The 22,538-nt window shown below is 40.4% G+C and overlaps 1 protein-coding gene across 2 annotated transcripts in view; it reads left to right on the top strand.

The window, feature by feature from the left end:
- The window catches only part of KIAA2012 (KIAA2012 ortholog), a 747,606-nt gene that overhangs the window by 83,911 nt on the left and 641,157 nt on the right, over positions 1–22,538 (top strand). For both annotated transcript variants that reach the window (XM_085648973.1, XM_085648972.1), the window contains exon 2: positions 17,482–17,757. In XM_085648973.1, the coding sequence (XP_085505099.1) occupies positions 17,482–17,757 (276 nt within the window). The remainder of the gene's footprint in view (positions 1–17,481; positions 17,758–22,538) is intronic.

The raw sequence follows: 22,538 nt of genomic DNA, 5'->3' as shown, positions 1-22,538 counted from the left end.
CCTTGAGAACGTTAGGTTTCATTTGCCTGGTTCACCATGAAAGGTGCCAATTTTTAATAAGGGCACTATCAGGGTCCACTTTCTTTTTGTAAATTTATAAGAAAATCGTGCTTTAAAATGCGCTGGGCTGTATGGGGCCGGTTTATGGAGCATCGAAGAACCTGATATCATACAAACTTGTGAAAATAGTTTTATCCGCTATCTTTTGGGAGTCCCTATTTCTTCTGCCACCTATAGTTGCCATCAGGAATTGGGACTCTCTTATATATCGGATGCTATTAAGATAGCTCCGTTATTACTGTGGCTTAAGGTGTGGGTCACAGATGAGACAGGCTTCAATAGAGAGGTAATCTTGGACTGCCTTAAACTTGAGAGATAGAAAGACATGGTGTGGTTTAATTATATAAAAACGATAACCAAAGCCATTGGGCACCCTGCATATTTTACGGACCCAAGCAGCTTGGAGGATATTTCTAGGAAAGATTTGAAAGCATACTGCTTGAAATTGCTCGAAGATCAAAGATGGTCTAAAGAGAGAGCAAAACACATTGTAGTGGCACATCATCTCATCCTGAGTGGCTTGGGTCTTCAACAATATTTGCTGTCAGTACAGGATAGTTTTAGCCGTATGCTTTTGGCTCATTTTCGACTTAGCTCCTTTTTTAGAATGGTTTTAAATTTCTGGTCATCTGATATACCTGCATGCCCTTGTGATGATGTTTCATTACAATCAACAATGCACTGCACTTTATTTTGTAAATATTTTTCTATACCCAGGCAGATGTACCTTAGACCGATTCTTAAAAGCTGGAATATTAGATACTGTAGGGTAGCACTTTTAAGATTACAGATGTTGGAAACACCGGCAACTATTTTGGCTGTTACAACCTATTTGTAGGCGATCATTAGGTCCCGGGCTACAATGTAACTTTTGTAATTTTATTAAATTTTAAAAACTTTTATAAATTTTTGTAGATTGTATTTTAAAGGTTTTTTCCCATGTGTATATCCATGATTGCTGCTAGACACTTTTATGATTTCTTCTGTCATGAAATCGGATAAAGTAAATTTTGATGTAATCTTGATATGATGTGACACGTTGCACTTTAGGTATTACTACGCACCTTTATGCACTAGCACTTCATATCCCAAGATTGGATGTTACGTCCCCTGATTAGCCTATAATGCTCTATTGCCTTTAGCCCTCTAAGCATGCTTAATGACTGTACCATGGTTTTTAAACATTCTATAAATGTATGTTTAAATTATTTTCACTGTATTTGTATGAACTAGAAATGTTAATATAAATGTAGGAATGTTTTTATGCTTTTATGGTGAGATTTGTTGCACTGAATAAAGCTGATTTTGATTTGATTCGTGCTTTAAAATGCACTTTTTGGCTCCATTTTGATCAACATTTTCTTGGGAAGGAGGAACCCCCCTCGATCCCTTTCTAGAAGAAGTTGGGCTCACTCGCTTCACTTCCTACCTCTCAGGGAAAATGTCATCATGGTTAAAGTCATGAGACAACACTTAGAGGCTCAAAGGTCAAATGTTTCAGTGTCAAAGATTATATGATGTCACTTCCTGTGATATAATTAAGGCGGAAGTTGAGTGAAGCCCCTATCACTACCCCTCCCATTCTTGGGAATTGACATCCATGATTCTATCCCTCCTCTGCCCATACATAACACATTTCTGGAAAAATCCCTTACCTACTATGACCTGTACCTGTCACTGCATAATTCCTAATGAGTTAACTTGTCTGTTGTGTTATTTGCCCCCAGATTTAAGAAAACTACAGTATCATTTTTGATCCAGCACAAAATCCGGGGAAAAGAGCTGATTTACAACTATCCTCCCAGCGTCACAGACCCACACGCATTCATTGGTGGGGCCCATAACACCAACACTCATACGTCACACCTCACGAGTCTGCACACAGGAGGGATGATGATACGCGCTGGACATGTGGGGGAGCACCTTATTACCTATAGGGAAGAAAAGTTATTTACAGAATATACATTTGTATCACCACCTATAGGAATCCTAACCTTAACATCAAGACACTCCACCACTTGGTCGACGGACCAATTAGTTGGACTAGTTGATAGTGATTTAGAACCAGCTAAAACACATTTAAGCTTCAGAATACTCTAATCCGTCATTAAAAAACCACAACTTGTAAATTTTGTTAATCAATTATTTGTTTATCTAAATTTTGTTTCTACTTGATGTTTGGTCAATCAAAGTTTAGAATTTCAATAGATCAGCACAAATCGCATGACATTTTATATTTACCTATTCTGGCTAGCGGGACTTTTCTAATTCAATTGGCTCTACATAAATCAAATTTAGCTGTTCAATTGTCCCAAATAAGCAGGCCAAGGCTCAAAGTCCGGAAAGTTCTTTGCTCAGCACGTTACAGTCCCAAAGATCTCTAAAGGACCAGAAATCGTGCAAGCATCTGTTATCACCTGTGGGGTCGACAGGGGTGTGCGGTCATCAATCGATATCCATTCTAAACTCCTCCCTATTCTACTGCCCTTTTTATAATAAAATTCGGGACAACATGAAACATTTCTTATACTCATGTGATTGGTTGATTTGATGAGGTTTTGCAATTTCATCCAATTTTCCCACTAGCTTGGAGTCTCACGGATTTCGCTGGTTCATTTCCTCCATGTATGACATCCTCATGCAACATTGTAGTTGCTTGTTTGTATGTCTCTATTTATTGTTCATTTAGACCAGTTTTTACTGACTGAAGTTTGGCAGTCCTCCATGTTGCTATCTTTGACCAGGAACACTGTGCGCTGACGAGGGTTGCCTGGAGGTCTACGGAGCCATCCGAGTCTGCGCAGTAGACATCGCGCTCACGAGACGGTGGCCACTTCCGAGCTCTATTTTGGATGCCATATTTTGGTAGGCCCAAATGCCAACTTAAGCAAAACAAACACAAAAGAATAATTAATATACAGAAATGAAGGTTCTAATGTTAAACCCTCACTAATCCCTTTATATATTAGTATTTTCCTAGCTTCTAGCGACATTTAAGGCAATAAAACTCACCCTTCGATCCAAAACGGGAACGCAAACATCACAAAAGCAACATAAATCATGCAATATCCTATTACCACACGTAATACTGTTAATATGCGTACCATAGTTAGTTATTAAGGTTATTTTGCCATGCAAAATAGCAATAAGTCCCACGTGTAAGTGGTGTTTACAAAGGGTGCAAATAGTTGATTAATATAACACAGCACACGGTTAATTCAAGTTATTATTTTAGTCAGTTAAATGATTAATATTTTGCTTTACCTGCTCCATCAATTCCCCCTTTGGTGATTTTTAATATCACCACAAAATACCTTAAAATTTTGATAAAATTTGCAATTGAAATGAATTTGGTTCTCTTTATGTTTTGTTAGATCACAAAGGGGCATATGCATCAACATTAGCATTTGCGATTCCTTATTAGCGAAAAATAAGGATTCGCTAATAAGGAATAGCAAAAGGCTATGCATGTAGGAATCGCTATTCAAATAGCGATTCCTTAACTTTCCTTAATTGCTACTAGCAAATAGCGAGTAGCAATTAAGGAATGCCGTCCCAAACATTCCTATGGGCCTCCAGGCCCATAGGAATGAATCGGAGATTGCATGAGCAAATAGCGAGTACAAGTAGGTTCTCGCTAATTGCTCATGCAATTTCAAGGGTGCAAGGGTGTCAAAATGACACCCTATAGCACCCCTGAAAATGATATGTGCACATATGTTGCACACACACATGCTCTAAGGGCATGTGTGTGCGCAACATGAAACTTTGAAAAATGCACAAAAGTGCATTTTTCAAAGTTTTTGCAAATTACCATGCAGTTCATCTTCATGGTAATTTGCTCCCCCTATTAGCGAAATCGCTAATTTTTTAACTTTGATGCATTGCATTTAAGGAATCTCACTTTGGGATTCCTTAAATGCAATCGCTATTTAAGGAATCGGTATTTAAGGAATCCCTATTTAAGGAATCGGTATTTAAGGAATCCCTATTTAAAGAATCGCTATTTAAGGATTCCTTAAATAGCGATTTCTGCTTTTGGGTTGATGCATTGGGATTGGGTATTTTTAACTTAATACCGGGAGCTATTAGCGAATCGGTATTTTACCGACTGGATTTTGGGTTGATGCATGAGGCTGATAATTGTTTCCCCTGTCTCTTCTTCTCTTGTTTTCTTATACACATTCTCTTTCCATTCTTCTAATTCTACCTCTTCCATTTCTCTTTCTTTTCTTTCTTTGCCTCTTTTCTTTGCAGTTTCTCTTTTTATATGTTTTTGTGTAATTTTCTTCTCTTGTTACATAAACATCCTAGTCTCAGAATTAATACTAAAAATATCACACATGTTAATGGAAATAAAATCTTACCAATAAAGGTACTACCTAATTTGAATAGAAAGTCCTTAATAGTAGAAAACATTTTCCCAATCTTTTCCCATATACCTTCAACCTCCAGTGGGACAATCTCCTCATGCAAATCAGTTATATTCTTTATGTATGTTTTTAAATCTTGACTTTCGTCAGGAATATAAGTACAACAATGTTGAACTTTCCGCATTCCACAGACTCCACCCTCTTTTGCCAAAATTATATCAAAGGCAAGTCGATTTACCATCACCATTGCTCGCATGGCAACCATTTGTTGACAAATGATCCACTACTGTTGATAATTTTCTAATTTTATGTGCATTCAGAGATATTCCAACTGCTAGAGTAAGTGCTCCAGAGATATCTCCTACAATTTCTGCCCAAGATTCTCTTCTTATACGTGTTAGTTGTCTACCTATCTCATGTGCACCATCTTTTCCCCTTCCCACATGAAACATCTTTGGGAAAACCAGGCCTAGGTAACATGTGCCATACCAATGGTCAGGTAATCGATAATAAGCTTTGTTCCCGTAAATAAAATAAAATCCAGGAAATATGGGATAATTTCCTCCTTTAAATCCCCATCCACCCATGATTCTATAAGTATCATGGCAATCACTTGCACCTATGAAATAGTTATCATACGCAGTTTGATTTCTTCTAATACACAATTTCCCTTTCTCTGGCCAATCTAAGGCCATTGCTGGACTAGTTTCTCCTTTCAAATGTTTTTCTCTTTCAAAATCCCAAACTGTCTTTTCTTCTTTTCCCTCAGGTACCTTCTTCTGCATTTTTGTTCTCCTCTCTTCTACCATATCTAAGAAAGTCTTTTCTTCTCTTTTCAGACTACCAGTGAGATTATTTTTTAATACTGATTCTAATGTTAATTCTCTAGTTTCTAAGAAGAATTCACCTAACACTTTACCAGGTTTTACTTTATTCAATTTATGGACTAATATTCTAGTTTCCCTGTTTTGTAAAATAAACTTGCTAATACACTACATGTTATTCGATATGTTACTGGAAAGTGATGGTACGTCACTCCCTCAGACATTGATGCAGGCAACTGCATGCATACGTAGCAATCTCTTACATCCATTGTTTTTACATATTCATAAAGTAATTTTGAAAAAACATTGTTAGAAAAATCAGTTATGGACCTATCTTTATGTAAATAATTCCTATCTATTTTAGTTGGATACATCTTCTGAATCTTTTCTACATCAGTCTTATTCTCACTATGACCTTCTATGGTCTCTAATGTAACTTTAAATGAAACCATTAAGGCTAACACACTCCACAGAAGCATTAGTAATCCTGTACAACAACAACACATTTTGCACCATCTTCGAAGGAACACACATTTAGATTTTCTACTTTCTGCGTTTGCCATTTCGGAAAATGATCAGTGTCTTTTGACTTAGCCTCGTCTACTTCACAACTAGTTTTGTCTAAACCCAAGGCTCTAAGCACCTACTTGGTTCTTTTCTGTTATGTCTTTTATTCAGTAATTTTCAAGTTTCTCTTCTGGAGCACTTTTGTCTCCTCGGTTTGGCATTTAATCGTCTTTCACTCTTTTCTCACAATCTTGATTCAGAATTTCCTGAACATCCGTCTCTTTCCCGATGTCGGACAAGATAACTCTCAGGATTTCCGATTCTTCGCTATCCTCAACCATTTCTGGTATAGTCACCTCTGGATCTCCTTGGCTGTCTGCCTCTTATTGTACTTCAGGAAGTGCCACGTACGACCATTCTGGTGACTTATACTTCTGGTTGGGTTTTCTCGTTCGTTTGCTATCCTCTAAGGGTGTCTGTTTCACGTCTTTTGATTTCTCTTGGCTAGACACCCCATTCACTTTTTCAGCTCTGGATGAATTTACTCGTGTCAATCTGTATCTTAATCTCTTTATCATGTTTGGCCAAATTTCATCCTTCGCTTGCCTTTTTAACTTATTTCCCTTTTCATTTCTCTCAGTTCTCCATGCTCTTTTCTCAGGACTCGACCTTCTGGTACTTCTTCGTCACTGTCCTCAGATTCAGTTCCAATTTGACTCTTACTTTCAATAGTCTTTCTTTCCACCACTTTTTTTTCTCATCTATTTCTGTCCCTCCTCGTGGTTCTTCCACACAATCTGCCTGCTGAATAACTGTCCCTTCTTCTACCTGGATGTATGGTTTCCCTACATCTCCTCTAGGATCTTCCGCAACAATCTTTCCCTCTCTCATTGTATCTTTCACCTCACCATCTACCTCTGTTATCTCAGGTGGAATTTCTCTTGTTTTATCATGCGGAGCTTCTTTATCAAGAATTTCTTTGACAGTCTCTTTGCTGTTTTCTTTTATACTCTTGTGTACTTGTACTGGTTCAGTGTCTGACTCTGAGCTAGTGTCAGAAATTAGCAATTTCCTTCTTAATGGTAGATTCTCTGGTGCTATAACTAGACTTGATCCTGACTCCCCCCTTTCAGGAGTTGGTTTTGCTCTTGTTTCTTCTGCATCTGACTCAGAACAGCTGTCGTCGTGGTCAGGATCCCCTGACGTGGTTTACCCCACCTGGGGACCAGATAATTTCTTCTTCCATGCACTTTGATTCTTACCCAGTCACCTGGGCTCAGATCATGAGCTGGTTTCTTTTCAAGAGTGGTTGCATCCGATCCAACCTGATGAAACACAGAATAAACGGAATCAGCCAACCCCTTGCAATAGTCCAACACCAAGTCATCAGATATAGGCAATAGCTTGTTGACAGGAATGCATATATGTCTCATTGCTCTCCCCATCACTATCTCATGAGGGCTTAAGCCAGTATTCCTATCCGGAATAGATCTAATTTTCATGAGTACCAGAGGCAGACATCAGGCCGTTTCAAACCTGTGGCTAAACACATTTTCCCCAATCTGTTTTTAATGGTGCCATTTACTTGTTCCACCCCATCAGAAGCCTCTGGGTGATAGGGGCAATGCAGTTTCTGTTGTACATACAATGCCTCACAAATTAGCTTCATGATTTCATTATGGAAATGTTTTCCTCTATCTGACTCGATCGTTACTGGAAAACCAAATCTGGGAATGAACTCTCTCAATAGTAGCTTTGCTACTGTAATTCCATCAATGATTCTTGTTGGGTATGCTTCCACCCATTGAGAAAACAGACAAACTATAACTAGAAAATACCTCAACCTATTGCAGGGGGGCATTTCAATGAAGTCAATCTGCATGCTTGTGAAAGGCCCTCCTTCTCGTCCTATCGTTCCTAGACTTACCACTGTTTTTCTTCCGGGATTGTATTGCAGACATATAAGACATCTCTGACAAAGGCTCTCAGCTACAAGTCTGAATTTTCCATTATACCATGTCTGTTTGAAAAGTCTGATCATAGCATCTCTCCCTACATGTGCTTGTCCATGATACATTTGTGCCACGGTAGAAACCATGCTATCGGGCATGACTGGTCTTCCACCCCGATAAACCAACACATGATCTGTCTCTCATGGTGCACATCCTGCTTTTACCCACTGTCTTTTTTCCTCATCTCCAGCTTCTTCTTGTAACTGCCTTACTTCTTCCCATGTATTCACAGTGTTAGTAAACAGCAAAGGACATGGATTAATTTCTTTTTCCCTACCCCTATTCACAGAGTTCTGATTTCGTGCACAATATTGTGCCATGTCGTTGGCAAACTCGTTCCCCGCTGATATATAGTCAGCAGATTTCGAGTGTGCAGCACATGTCACTATGTCACTACTACAAATTGCTTAGGCAGCTGTATCACCCAACCACTTCAGCATTCCTTATAGGAGTTCCACTCGATGTCAAAAACCCTCTTTGGGACCAGATCTGCCCAAAGTCAGATGTGCTGCACTCAAAATTCCCTCGTCTGTTCTCAGGCATGATCCATCCACAAACATCACATAGTCGCTTTCTGTCAAAGGTACATCTTTTATATCAGGACGTGGCTTGGTACAAAAATCAAGCACTTCCAAACAGTCATGATCCACATCATCTCTGACTTCCACATTCTCAGCATCAGGTAACAGTGTTGAAGGGTTCACATTCAGACATCTCACAAGGCTCACATTTGTTGCACCTAATATGACTTTCTCATATTTAGTTAGATGACTGTGTGTCATAAACTGAGTGTGGCTTCTTGTTAAAAGGATTGCCACATCATGTGGTACAAACACTCTCACAGGATATCCCATCACAATTCCTTCGCTCTGTTCCAGACTCTTACATGTTGCTGCTACAGCTTTCAAACAACCAGGCAATGCTACAGCTACAGGGTCTAACATAGCTGAAAAATATTCAATTGGTCTTCTCAGTTTTCTGTGCTTCTGTATTAATACAGAAAGTGCAGATCCATTTCTCTTGCTGCCATAGAGTTCAAATTCTTTCTCATAGTCAGGCATGCCAAGAGCAGGGGCTTCACACAGGCCATCTCTCAATTGTTTAAAAGCCTTCAACTCTTCCTTATTTAATTCAATGGGGTCTTTTACATCACTCTTTGTTAAGCGCACTAAAGGTTTTGCAATCAATGATAAATTACTAATCCACTGGCGGCAATATCCAACCCTTCCAAGAAACATCCTCACTTCTCTCTGAGTCATTGGGGCTCTCATTCCTTTTATTATTCTGATCCTTTCTGCAGTCACTTTTCTTAGCCCTTTTTAAATTTTATGGCCTAAATATTGTACTTCTTTCTGACAGAATTGTAATTTTGATGGGTATACTTTAAGTCCTCCATCTGCCAAATTACTCAGCAATGCAACAGTATCCACTACACAAGCTTCTCGAGTTCTCGATGCCACAAGTAAGTCATCGATATATTGGACAAGTACTGAACTTTCAGGCATTTTTAAATCTTCTATGGACTTTTTCAGGATCTGATTAAATATCGAGGGACTCTCTGTATACCCCTGTGGGATTCGGCACCATGTTAAGGTACGTTCGCCAAACGGGAACGCAAAAATCTGTTGGCTGTCAGGGCGCAGAGGAATGGAAAAGAAAGCATGACACAAATCAATCACTGTGTACCATTCTGCATCATGAGGAATCTGATATAAAATCACAGAAGGATTTGGTACAATGGGACAACATGATACAACGATCTTATTTACTTTTCTCAGGTCTTGTACTATCCTGAAAGTTCCGTTAAGCTTTTTCAGACCCATAATTGGTGAGTTACATGGACTGCTCATTATTTCCCTCAAAATACCTTGTTCAATCATTCTGTCTATTATAAGAGTAACTCCTGCTATTATCTCGGGTGTCAATTTGTATTGTGTAATATTTGGATAACTTACTCCTTCCTTTACAGAAATTTTAACGGGATCTAAATTTTTCATTAATCCCACATCTTCTCCTGTGAAATCCCATACCTCCGTTTTCACTGTTTTCTTCAGCTCTTGAGGCAATTCCTCAGGGTCAAATACCGCAAATGCCTCAGTAATTTCAGGTTCCATTTTTGCTATAGTCATTTTGTACAGTACGTCCTCATCAGGAGTCTCAAAAGCTATTCCATCAGGAGTACAGAATATTGTGCAATTCATTTTGCACAGCAAGTCTCTTCCTAACAAATTTACAGGTCTTGAATCGCATACGACAAAACGGTGCATTTCGGTAAATTTCCCTATTTTAACCTAAACTGATTCAGTGTGATACGTTTTTATCTGTCTGTTGGATACTCCAACTACTTGGATTGTTTCATCCGAGAGAGGATGATTTTTAACATCAGCTGACCTAACAGTTGAACGAATAGCACCAGTATCTACTAGGAAAGTAATGTTTTCGTCATTTATCTTTCCATCCAAAAAAGGACCTGTCTGGTCTATTTCTCGAGTTGTGCCAAGTACCCACTCTTCTTCCTCCCCTCGGCACCGTCAATAGCTTTCTTCTGACTCACTCTCATCGCGTTGTAGCCAATACTGCGAAACAGCACTAGTGCATGGCAGCTTAGTTACCTGTTCTTGGTTGTAGAATCCTGTCTCTTTACTGTATTTCTGAGGATTCACGCTCTGTGGAAAAGGAGGTTTTGGCACCTGACACAGGTGGGCAACAACCTGCTGCTGTCGCTGTGGTTGACAACTCACCTCATTCTGCACCTGTGGATTCAATGATGCATTATCGCCATTAGCACTTCGGGGAAATTTACACTTGGTTCTCCAATGCCCTATCCTTCTGCAATTATGACAAGGCCATTTCTTTTTGGCTTCTTCTATGCTAATCTGTCCTTTCCCTTTCCCAATATTGGGTTTTTGTTTCATGTTTGTACCATTTGCTTGTTCAATCTATTGGGCTTCCTGTCTTTCTGCCACTTTTACTTGAGCCCACATGGCTTTTTCTTTTAATTTACGCTGCTTGGCTTCGATCTCATCACTAAAATATTTTGCATGTCTCAGTACTTCATCTATCATTTTATTTTGCCAATCCACTGTATGCTGTTTAATCATTTCACTCACTTCAGGACGCAACCCATATACAAATCGATATACAAAATGACTCAAGTCCTTCTCACTCAAATTTTCAACACCACTGTATTTTTAAAAGCCAACAATAATCTCTCATAGTAGGCGTGCACAAATTTTTTTACTTCTTGGTGAGTTCTATCAATTTTTACCCAATCAGTTTCTTTAGGAGGCACTTTATTTTTCAGAAAGGTAACTACTTGTTCATATTTTCTCACTACTTCTGGATCAGGAGCACCTGTTTTTGGATCCCTAGGGTATTCTTGAGTAGGACAACCTATTGTAATTTTACAATCTGCCCATAGGTCTGCTGGCACAACTATGTCAAATAAAATGTTCAAATCGATCCATAGTACCTTTGATAACTTTACAAACCTGTCTACCTGCCTGTACCATTCAACCGGCTTCTCGCGCAACCGAGGAAAGTCATTGGTGAATTATAAAATGTCTTGTCTGGTCCAGGAGACATGCACATAGCCTTCGCCTGGAATCTCCCTCATGGGACATTCAGTTACTACCTTTTCTTTTTCTCTTACTGGAAAAGCTGCAAACGTTTTGTCTGTTGCATCATCTCGTTTCCGAAACCACCTACTTTTCCATTTATCTACATCGCCCCATTTTCTTAGCAAAACAATTAAACCTTTAATTTGAATGATTCTTCCTGCTGTGTTCAAATTCTCAATGTCTTTCTCGGCAAAGTCTACTCTGTATGGTTTTTTCAATGATTTTATTTTTTCAAATTCGATACCCATCTCACTCGCCACTTCTTCCAATCTTTCATGTAAGTTTCTTGCTCTCCAGGTTATGCTTTTACATAGAAACATTAGCTCTTCATCCTGATATGCTTTTAATTTTTCTGTGGGGATAGTCCCTACTATTAATTCTTCCAAGACAATTTTTAACTTTGCCACATCTAAAGGTCGAGGTTTTGCATCTTTTTGCTGTAAGCTCCTTAACCATTCACTTTATTCCTCAGTAGTGGGACCTACATGAATTGTTTCACTTCTTGTTTGTTCTAAACATTTTGGTGTCCCTGGTACTGATTCTGTCGTCATTATTGTCTTATTCACTAGGCTCTGATTCACTGTCAGATTTTTAGGAGTACTTAACCCAGAAGTTCCTGTCACTGGTCTCTATGTATTTGATCCCAAATCTCTTTTTTCTGATTCAGCTTGCTTATTACTGTTGTAAGAGATCGTTAGACAATGCTCACTATCCTTCTACTTATCGAAAATAGGCATTACGGGTCCTATTGTTACAGGAACAGTTACAGCTTCCATATTTCAGTTAACTCTAAAGTGGTTCTGGCTAATTCAGCTGAGTTTTCATTTGTCATTTTACCAGGTTGTGTATTTTCTGATTCTCTAAAATGATTATTTCTCCCTACCTCAGGTGGTATTGACTCAAATGTTATATTCTGTGGGGTCTCTTTTATTGGGCCCTTGGTGTCAATAACATGGAATTGGGTTGATACGGGGTGGATTTTTATAAAACATGTCCTCCAGTATATCATCCTCCGACTCAGGCACACCATACTTGTAACCTTCTGATCCTGTATTATTATTCTTCTCTGTACATTTTCTACTATTAGTTTCTTCAACATTTCTCATAGGGAACATCCCATCAGTCATGTTTGCACTTCGCCATCTCCTCCTTCTGTCATCGTGATTCTCTTGTCCACATGGTCTACCAAACATGTATTTATACCTTCTGCCACTCCGCTGTCGTTCTCTTTCATACATTTCATCTTCCCATTCTGTCAATGCTTCAAACTGAGTAGGTCTAGGTCTCGGTTCTAATCTCATCATTCTTTCTCTTAAATTCCTTAATACCGCTAAATTGAATGAACCATGTTCTGGAAATGCTAAAACTCCATCATCTTTTGTGTACCCAATTGTCTAGCCAAATACATGTATGATACCCATATTTCGCAACCATGAAGGATGCAGGTGATTTAGGTGGTGGAAGCAACTGTCCCTCTCTAGTCACAATCGGCTCGTCCTTCTTAAAAAAGCTCTTAATTTTTCCAAACCAGGACTTTTTCTCATTTTCTGGTGGATCGTAATACATAATTTTCTCTATTCTGTGTATCGCTAGAATTCTCTTACGACTGTCCTGTTGTCTTATCCAATTGTAGCGCGACTCACACTAACGCACAAATCGTGTGCGTTGACGTCACTTTTGCAATTCTCCAATCCCAGGGCGACTCACACTAACACACCAATCCAGAGAGTTTTTGTCACCCTACAGCTGGCCAATCCCAGCGCGGTATTTCTGACGTCAGCTTTTCTTGCCACTCCTGCTTCTGCTGACCCCTCCTTTACAAAAATTATCGGCAAACTTTCTCTTACGCTTTCTTTACTCAAAATCTGTTAGTAATGACATAAAAAACACCACCATTGTCCGTTTTGCTAACAGGAATAGTTATTGATCTTTTCCACAAGAATTCCGTCTTTTCCGAGAACAGCGCTTACCTCTGCTCTACTACGGAATTATTACATTTGCCAATAAAGTAGCACTTCCCTCTACCTTACCCTTCTAGCAAGCATTAACTAACCGTTTCTCTGGAGATAAGACACCTGTTGGAGACACACTGCTCCTGATAATTAAGACCAGAGTTTCACAATTAAGTCGAATGCTATTTCGTTTACACACATTCATACGGAAAAATGTAGTACATTCACACAGAATCCTGTCTTTCCAGAGAGCAGTGCTTACCTCTGCCCTACTACAGAATTATTTCATCCGTTAATAAAGTAGCACTTCCCTCTACTTTATCCTTCTAGCCAGCTTAGGGACCACCTAATATCTTTCCAGTGATAAGCGTAATCAAAGTTCACATGAACTCCTGTTACTTAAGACCAAAATTTCACAGGTGGCCTTCGCTACCCATACACCTCTTTCACACAGAAATGTCACACGGCGATGTTACCAAATCGAACCCAGACAATGCGTCGTGCAACTTCAATCGTCACACGTTTTCCCCGTGTGCCTACAGGGCAACAAACAATTCACCATGTGACTTCTCCTGCCACAGGTCATCTGACTTCCTACATCCCAGAAGTCTTCAAAAACAACATAGAACGCAATGCAACGCAACATAGAATGTTAATACATAAATCAATACTCATCCAAACATCCGCAATCAAATAATCAATAATCAAAAATAGGAAATCAATAAGCAATAATCACCAAACTACCCAATAAAAACCATCATTCTGCTACCAGAAAAAAATTATCCAGCGCAAAATCCGGGGAAAAGAGCAGATTTACAACTATCCTCTCTGCGTAGCAGACCCGACGTCACACTTGCTCATTCACACACGCATTCATTGGTGGGGCCCATAAGATCAACACTCATATGTCACACCTCACAAGTCTGCACACAGGAGGAATGATGATACGCGCTGGACATGTGGGGGAGCACCTTATCACCTATCGGGAAGAAAGGTTATTTACAGAATATACATTTGCATCACCACCTATAGGAATCCTAACCTTAACATCAAGACACTCCACCACTTGGTCGACAGACCAATTAGTTGGACAGAATCCTCTAATCCTTCATTAAAAAAACCACAAACTCGCAACTTTTGTTAATCAATTATTTCTTTATCTAAATTTTGTTTCCACTTGATATTACCATTTTGGTAAATCAAAGTTTAGAATTTCAATAGATCAGCACAAATCGCATGACATTTTATATTTACCTAGTCTGGCTAGCGGGACTTTTCTAATTCAATTGGCTCTGCATAAATCAAATTTAGCTGTTTGATTGTCCCAAATAAGCAGGCCAAGGCTCAAAGTCCGGAAAGTTCTTTGCTCAGCACGTTACAGTCCCAAAGATCTCCAAAGGACCAGAAATCGTGCAAGCATCTGTCATCACCTGTTTGGTCGATAGGGGTGTGCGGTCATCAATCGATCTCCATTCTAAACTCCTCCCTATTCTACTGCCCTTTTTATAATAAAATTCGGGACAACATGAAACATTTCTTAGACTAAGGACGCATGTGATTGGTTGATTTGATGAGGTTTTGCAATTTCATCCAATTTTCCCACTAGCTTGGGGTCTGACGGATTTCGCTGGTTCATTTCCTCCGTGTATGACATCCTCATGCAACATTGTAGTTGCTTGCTTGTATGTCTCTATTGTTCTTTTAGACCAGTTTTTACTGACTGAAGTTTGGCAATCCTCCATGTTCCTATCCTTGACCAGGAACACTGTGCTCTGACGAGGGTTGCCTGGAGGTCTACGGAGCCATCCGAGTCTGCGCAGTAGACATTGCACTCACGAGACGGTGGCCACTTCCGAACTCCATTTTGGATGCCATATTTTGGTAGGCCCAAATGCCAACTTATGCAAAACAAACACAAAAGAATAATTAATATACAGAAATGAAGGTTCTAATGTTAAACCCTCACTAATCCCTTTATGTATTAGTATTGTCCTAGCATTTAGCGACATTTAAGGCAATAAAACTCACCCTTCGATCCAAAACAGGATCGCAAACATCACAAAAGCAACATAAATCATGCAATGTTCTATTACCACACGTACTACTGTTAATATGCGTACCATAGTTAGGTATTAAGGTTATTCTGCCATGCAAAATAGCAATAAGCCCCACGTGTAATTGGTGTTTACAAAGAGTGCAAATAGTTGATTAATACAACACAGCACACGGTTAATTCAAGTTATTATTTTAGTCAGTTAAATGATTAATATTTTCATGCAAAATAGAGGAGGTATACAACATTTTGCTTTACCTGCTCCATCAGTTCCCATTCTTTAAAATATATAAAGTTAAAGCTGTGGCTGAGGCATTCGGTTTGAAATGAATGGCAGTGGCTTGACAATTGTTTTTGGATGTTTTTAAGTGTAATATTGTAGTAGATATGTTACTGTTGTGATGCATGTTAATTTGTTCAAGTTTAAGTGGACTATCGTTTGCGTAATACATGGTTTAGGAGTAAGAAGTGCCGTATATACCGTAGCACCAGGGACCAGTGCTTGAGATGCCCACTCTACTCCAATTATGGCTATCTTTTGGTGTGAGGGCAGCATTATCCCACCTAAATGAAGGATGGGGGTAAGGTTTGGACACAGCCTCTTGTTTTTCGTTGAAGAATACTAAACAGGACAAAAGACCTTGTGATTAATCATCATCGTTGAGAAATGCCTACCTTTGGCTTCAAAGGCATGTTTGAAGCGGCACTAGTTTACAGCATGAGAATGATAACAAGGAATTCTTTTTTCCTTACTCACACTGAAGTTTATTATATAAAATATACCTCAAAACCACCTCAGGGTTAGCAAGTGCTTATGGATTGTCTGAATTTAAATCACATTTAAAAATGTCTTTATTTTCAAATCAGCCTGCTTAGTTTACAATACCTCAAAATAAAGTTCGAAAATCATCTTTCTCACCTCAGCCTCTGCAAAAAGTCTCCCCCAAGCTAAGAAGTTTCAAGAAACTTGTGCAGTCCTGACCGAAAATCCACAGACAGCCAACCCAGGATTGACTATTTTAGAGCAATCCTACATTAGGTCTCGCCTACACAGCGCTTGCACTGTGCTGCAAGATGTATTGTTTACAATTCAGTGGGCTTACAATCTGCCCACATCATATAATTCGTTGGTTTCGTTGTCACTCTCATTTACAAATTTCGATTGCTTAGGTCATGTAGCCTTCCATTTCTTTCTTGTGATAGCTCTTCCCTGGAGCATGGACCAATTCCATGTGTTCTTCCTCATCTTTTTGCAAATACACTTTGGTTTACATTTTATAAGCGTTCCGGTAATATTCTTGTACCTGCAATGTGCTTTGCTACTTTTAACAAAGGCATACAGCTTCTTATTTATGTTGCTTCCACTCTGTATGCCTTCTCTATTAACGCTCATTTGCTAACTTTCGCCTGCTTATCTCATGCGGTCTTCCCATTCTTTCATGTACCGAGTGTATGTGCTCTTCTTCATCTTTGTTCTTCCTTGTCTTTTTGCAATACACTTTTATTTTATTTTATAAGCATTTTGGTATTATTCCTGGATGTGCAATGTGTTTTCCTACTTTTAATACAGGCATGCAACTTCTAATTTATGTTGCTTTCATCCTATCTGCCATCTCTATTGATGCTTTAGTTACTTACACCCACAACTGCACTGCTCTAAGCTTTTCTACTCTACACCACTCCACTCCACTGTATGCCACTCCGTTCCTTTCTCTGACACTCTACTCCATGCCACTCCACTATATGCCATTCTACTTTATGCCACTCCTGTCCACTTTACACCACTCCACTCTAAACCATACCACTCTACTCCACCCCATTCTTTGTCTCTCTATTTTACGTCACTCCACTCTTCGCCAAACTCTGCGCCACTCCACGTCACTTCACTCTACCCTCTTCCACTTCACACAATGCCACAAGCATCTGCAGTCCTTTATGCAATGCCAAAATGCATAATACGGCCTCTGGTTTCCCAAATGACTCACCAGGGATAACAAGCATTAGGGAGAAACATTCAGAAGAAAACAATGTGGAAATGTGTGTTAAAGCTGTTAACTCAGTCTTTCGTTCATCCCTCTAGGATTATTTTAACTGGAAGAATCAAAAAGGATTGGTTCACGTCAGCCATGAGACCGTTCTGGAGCAGGGTACTTGGCGTCATTCTCTTCATAAGACTTACACCACCAAAAGAGGGGCTTTGGTTCTCTATGCAGAAGACCTGGCCCTGCCATCACGTAAGTTAGCAGTTGAAAGGACGGGCCGGGTCAGGCGTGGACCCAGAAAGAGAAAGTATAAGATTGAGCTGCGTACGCTTCGAGACTTGGCAGGGGCCATCTTATCCTATGGGCGAAAACAGGTGAGTCTGCTCATATTTAAGACTCTTTTTGATTCCTGATCTTGATGCACTGTATGTTTCCAGCCCAAAAGGTTTCATGTACACAGTATTAAGAAAAACTTACTTTAAAATATAACAAGGAAAGCCTTGAGACTCGGCCTTTGAGCAGGGTGACTGGATTTTGAAAAACAGAAAACAGGACTCACACAAACATAGAAGTAGGACTTCAAATTGACATTTCCAAGAGGCATGGAATGACTTAATTGACAGCGCTCACCAGATTAGAAAACTATATATCTAAGGAGGCTCTAATGCTCCAAACAAACTTATGAAAAGTCGCCCCTCTTTTTGTTTTGAATCATTCTCTATGAAAGCATGCGACATACTACATTTAACAACATTTTCCAGGATAATTAGTGAAAAAACAGGACTGTCTTAACAAATCTGGGCTGCTTAACCACCCTACAACTGGGTCTTTAACAAGCTTTTCACGTGTTATCTGCTTCGAGCTGTGAAAGGACTCCCCACTGGTGCCCGTATTTTAATAGTCATGGTATCTTAACAAGTAAAGCTTAAGGACCAGAAGTACTAAGCATTTCAACAGTTTCAAACACTCCAATTTGACATTTGTGACCGTTAAAATTCTAATTGTTTTGTACTAATCCCTTTTTAGGAGACAGAGGAGATTTTCCAACTCTAAAATGGGATTCCAAATAGATCCTGATTCAATAACAGGGTGAGCTGTATTTTCAATGCCCCTTCCACACACCGAATTAGTATCGATTGTATCAATGTTTTGCCACCGAAATCCGGTCACAAAATATTGATATTTTTCAGACACCTCAAAGGAAGTGATAGTGCATTTGCAATAGGAAAGGGGTCCTGTTGCCCTTTGAGATATATGAAAAAATGGACAACTGCTAACTTATAAACAAACAAAAAAAACAAAACAGGCCTCGCAACAGACATTTCCGCATCCTCTTCTATGAAGGTCTATCTCTTGTTAACCAGCCTTCAAACATCCCTTGGGCTCATGCCTATCATTTAAAAGTGCTCTTTATTGAACGAAAATCACAGACATGGCGGTCCCTCTGATGACCTCCAATTGTAGTAGCCATTTGCGACATATCTCATTAATGCTCATGAGGTAGGTCAGACTGCAACCCACAATGATTTGGATTTTTTGGAACCAACATATTAGTACATATGTCAGACCTTAAAAATCATTACTGGTCGCAAAAATACTGCTAGCAAATTGCAACCACTATTTTGCGACCAGGTTATCATAAGTCTGGCCCAGTATGTGGTCCTGTGTCATTATTCTACAAGAATATAAAGGGACTCCATTTTCAATAGTGCAACCTGTACATCTGAGGTTTAAATCCAGCTTCCTCACTTGATCACAGTGTGTGATTTTGGGCAGCTCAACACATTTTCATGCTTTTTAGATCCTTTATTTACCGACATTGAAAGGTAAAAGTTACAAGTGAAACATGAACACCAATATTTGAAACTAATGCAAACTCTGACGTAGACTGGCCTTAGAAGTTCAAAATATATTATGCTCATTTTATTGTAGTTAGGCTGGGCATAACAGTTTATTTCTTTCTGTATTTTGTTTAGAGCACACAAATACAGTTAAGGTGGCTGTGGAGAATCTAGTAGCAGATTAAAGCCAAATTCTGTTCCAAAAACTAGGCCATTAATGCTTTCCAGAACTAAAGGTTGTTGCTCATTGAAGAACTCTTTAAGAAACCATCCTCTGGCCCAGCATAACCAAAGAACTACCGGCCCATCTCCTTGCCCCCCTTTCCAGCAAAGGTTTTTGAAAAGGCATTCAACCAGCAACTTTCAAAACACCTGGACACAGCAACTTTCTTGACCCCTTTCAATCAGGATTCTGAGCCAACCACAGCACCATGACAGCCCTGATAGCAGTCATCAATGACATCAGGGCCCTCCTGGACTGTGGCAAAACAGCAGCCATGATCCTCGTGGGCCTGTCAGTCGCCTTCGGCACCATCTCCCATCACATCTTGATCAACAGGCTCCACCACATTGTAACCCAGGGAGACGCCCTCAAATTGATCATCTCATACCTCACAAGAAGAACCCAGAGAATCTGTCTCCCATCATTCACCTCGGAACCCAAGATGGTCATCTGCGGCATCCCCCACGGATCGTCCATCAGCCCCACCCTCTTCAACACATATATGACCCCTCTAGCCAACATCCTCAGATCGCATGGCCTCAAAATCATCTCCCACACTGACGACACCCAGCTCATCCTCTTGCTGTCAGAAGACCCCTCCACCACCAGAGCCAACTTCCACAGATGTATTGTGAACGTCGCCGACTAGATGAAGGACACCTGTCTCAAACTCAACACAGACAAGACAGATGTCCTCATCTTTGGGAACAACACCTCGCCCTGGAGAGACGCATGGTGGCCTGCTGAACTCCACCCATCCCCCGGCCCGACAGACAATGCCTGCAACCTTGCATCATCATGAACAGCAACTTATCTATGAAGAAACAGGTAAACACAGTCTCATCTGCCTGCTTCCACACTTTACGCATGCTCCGCAAGATGATCAGGTGTCAGTCAACACCAGAAGGACCATCATGCAGGCCGACGTCACCAGCGGGCTGGACTACGGGAACACACTCTACATAGGAATCACCACATGCCTACTGAAGAGACTACGGACAATACAAAACTCAGTGGCAAGCCTCACCCTCAACCTCCCCAGATGGATCCACATCACACTGCACCTCAAGAAGCTACACTGGCTCCCTATCCAGAAGAGATGCCAATTCAAGGTGTTGAACAAGGACCAGCATACATCAACAAACAATTGACCCTCCACCAATCGACCAGACACCTACAATCCTCCCTTCTTTGCCGAAATCCCCCGCATCCGCAGAGGCAACAGCGGAGGATGCTCCTTCGCACACCTGGTTGCCAAAGCGTGGAATGATCTTCCCCTGCACCTCAAGACTGCCTCATAGCTCCGAGAATTCAGAAGACTCAAGATCTGGCTGTTCGAATGAACAGATCATCACAAATCAGTTAGCATCTCCAGAGCCTTGAGACCCTCACGGGTGATTTGCTGTGCTTTATAAATCCCCGATTGATGGATTGATTGATTGACTCTAAGAGTATGCAGTGGCACAGAGTTACAAGCTTGGTATGAGAAAGAAAGGCCGCCATGACAAATTCTTTGCATTTTAGGCACAGTTAAAGTACATTAGGCAAGCGAAGCACCATATGTGGTTGGTAAAGCTGAAAAAGATGAAATAGTGGTCTTTCTCCCACAGCATGAAGTGTTTTATGATATATCCAGAGGCTTTTAAAAGCTGCTTCTTTATTTTTTCAGTAGGTAGCCAATGCAACTTTTTCTGAAGGGGGAGATATCCCAGTTCCTAAAGAAAGATTTAGTAAGATTCTTGCAGCAGTGTTTTGAACAATTTAGAGATGCTGTGTGAGATATTTGAGGAGACAAGTGCTTGTGTAACTATTCAGATTCCATTGTGCTCAACAACAAAAATCAATGACTCTGACACACAGAAAGTTTTCTACCTGGGTGTGAATCCACAGTTGACCTGTGCAGAGACTTCAAACGATGCTCACCTTGCCCTAAATAGGGCAGAACAGTGATTTCTATGGTCTAGCCGCCAAATGCTGGGTCTGTAATCAGGAGCCAGAAGATGTTCTGCCATCACAAGCCCTGTATTTCCCCACCTCTATATTTGTCGCGGGAAAGCCACAACTTTTGGTGACTGGGGTTTGTGCCATTGTTTGGAAGATGCCCCGCGTCAGTCAAACTCAAAATGAGCAAAATGGGTATCTTACCATAATTTTCTTTACCATACACTTCTTCACCCATTCCAGTGCTAAGTGCTGCATCCAACAACATGATAACCTCACCTCGGTGGTCATCACAAACAACATGAAAACACTTCCTTGATAATTCAGGAGACTCAGAAAGTCCACAACTTCTGAAAGTGAGTCGATGCTGGCTGAAACATTTTGCCTAAAAGTAGTGTTTTTCTGTCCATTTCCTGTTGCAGCATGGCAGGGAAACATTCCTCAAAACAAAAACATGTGGAGATACAGCCACGAGGAGAGGAAGCTCCCCATTTTTCTAATAATCTTGAGCATTCTACTCAGGCTGAGGTGAAACTGCTTCAGGAAATTTTTTATATGGCAATTGAGGTTGCTTTCAAGGCAAAAGATGGTTCCCCTCGACCCAAAAAGGACAGACTATACTACCTGAACTCAGACACCTCATACGAAGCAGCAGAGTAGATATTTCAAGGAGACAGAGTCGGCAGAAGTGGTTAAACAACTGCGCATGAATTTAGCTCTGCCTGACTCCTCTGTGCACCTTGGTGAGGATGATGGTTTTGCAGAGTACAGGAACAAGGAACTTGATTCTACCCCAATCCATAAAGTCGTTACAACAAACAAATGATGGACGGAATGCTGACAATGCAGACATTCTCCCCCAGTCAAGAGATCTGGGTTAAATCCATCGTTCTTTTGCCCACTACGCCACCCCAGTTCAGACATGGCCATATGCAAATCAGTCTTGACCCTGTGCCTCATGGGAACAGTCCAGCCCGAACTGCCAAGCCATGTCTTCCCTGGACCGGAATCAAGCATCCTAGGACCGGTTTCTGGCTATCAGCCGTCATCAGCCAGGATAGCTTGACTCCAGTGGCGTAGTGAGCACGGGTCCCACGTCTGGGAATACCCATCCCACTTAGGGCGAAAAGCGTTACAACAAACAAATGAT

Source organism: Triturus cristatus, chromosome 3_2 (assembly GCF_964204655.1).
Source record: "Triturus cristatus chromosome 3_2, aTriCri1.1, whole genome shotgun sequence".
Taxonomy (NCBI): Eukaryota; Metazoa; Chordata; class Amphibia; order Caudata; family Salamandridae; genus Triturus; species Triturus cristatus.
This window is presented reverse-complemented; position numbering and strand designations above follow the sequence as displayed.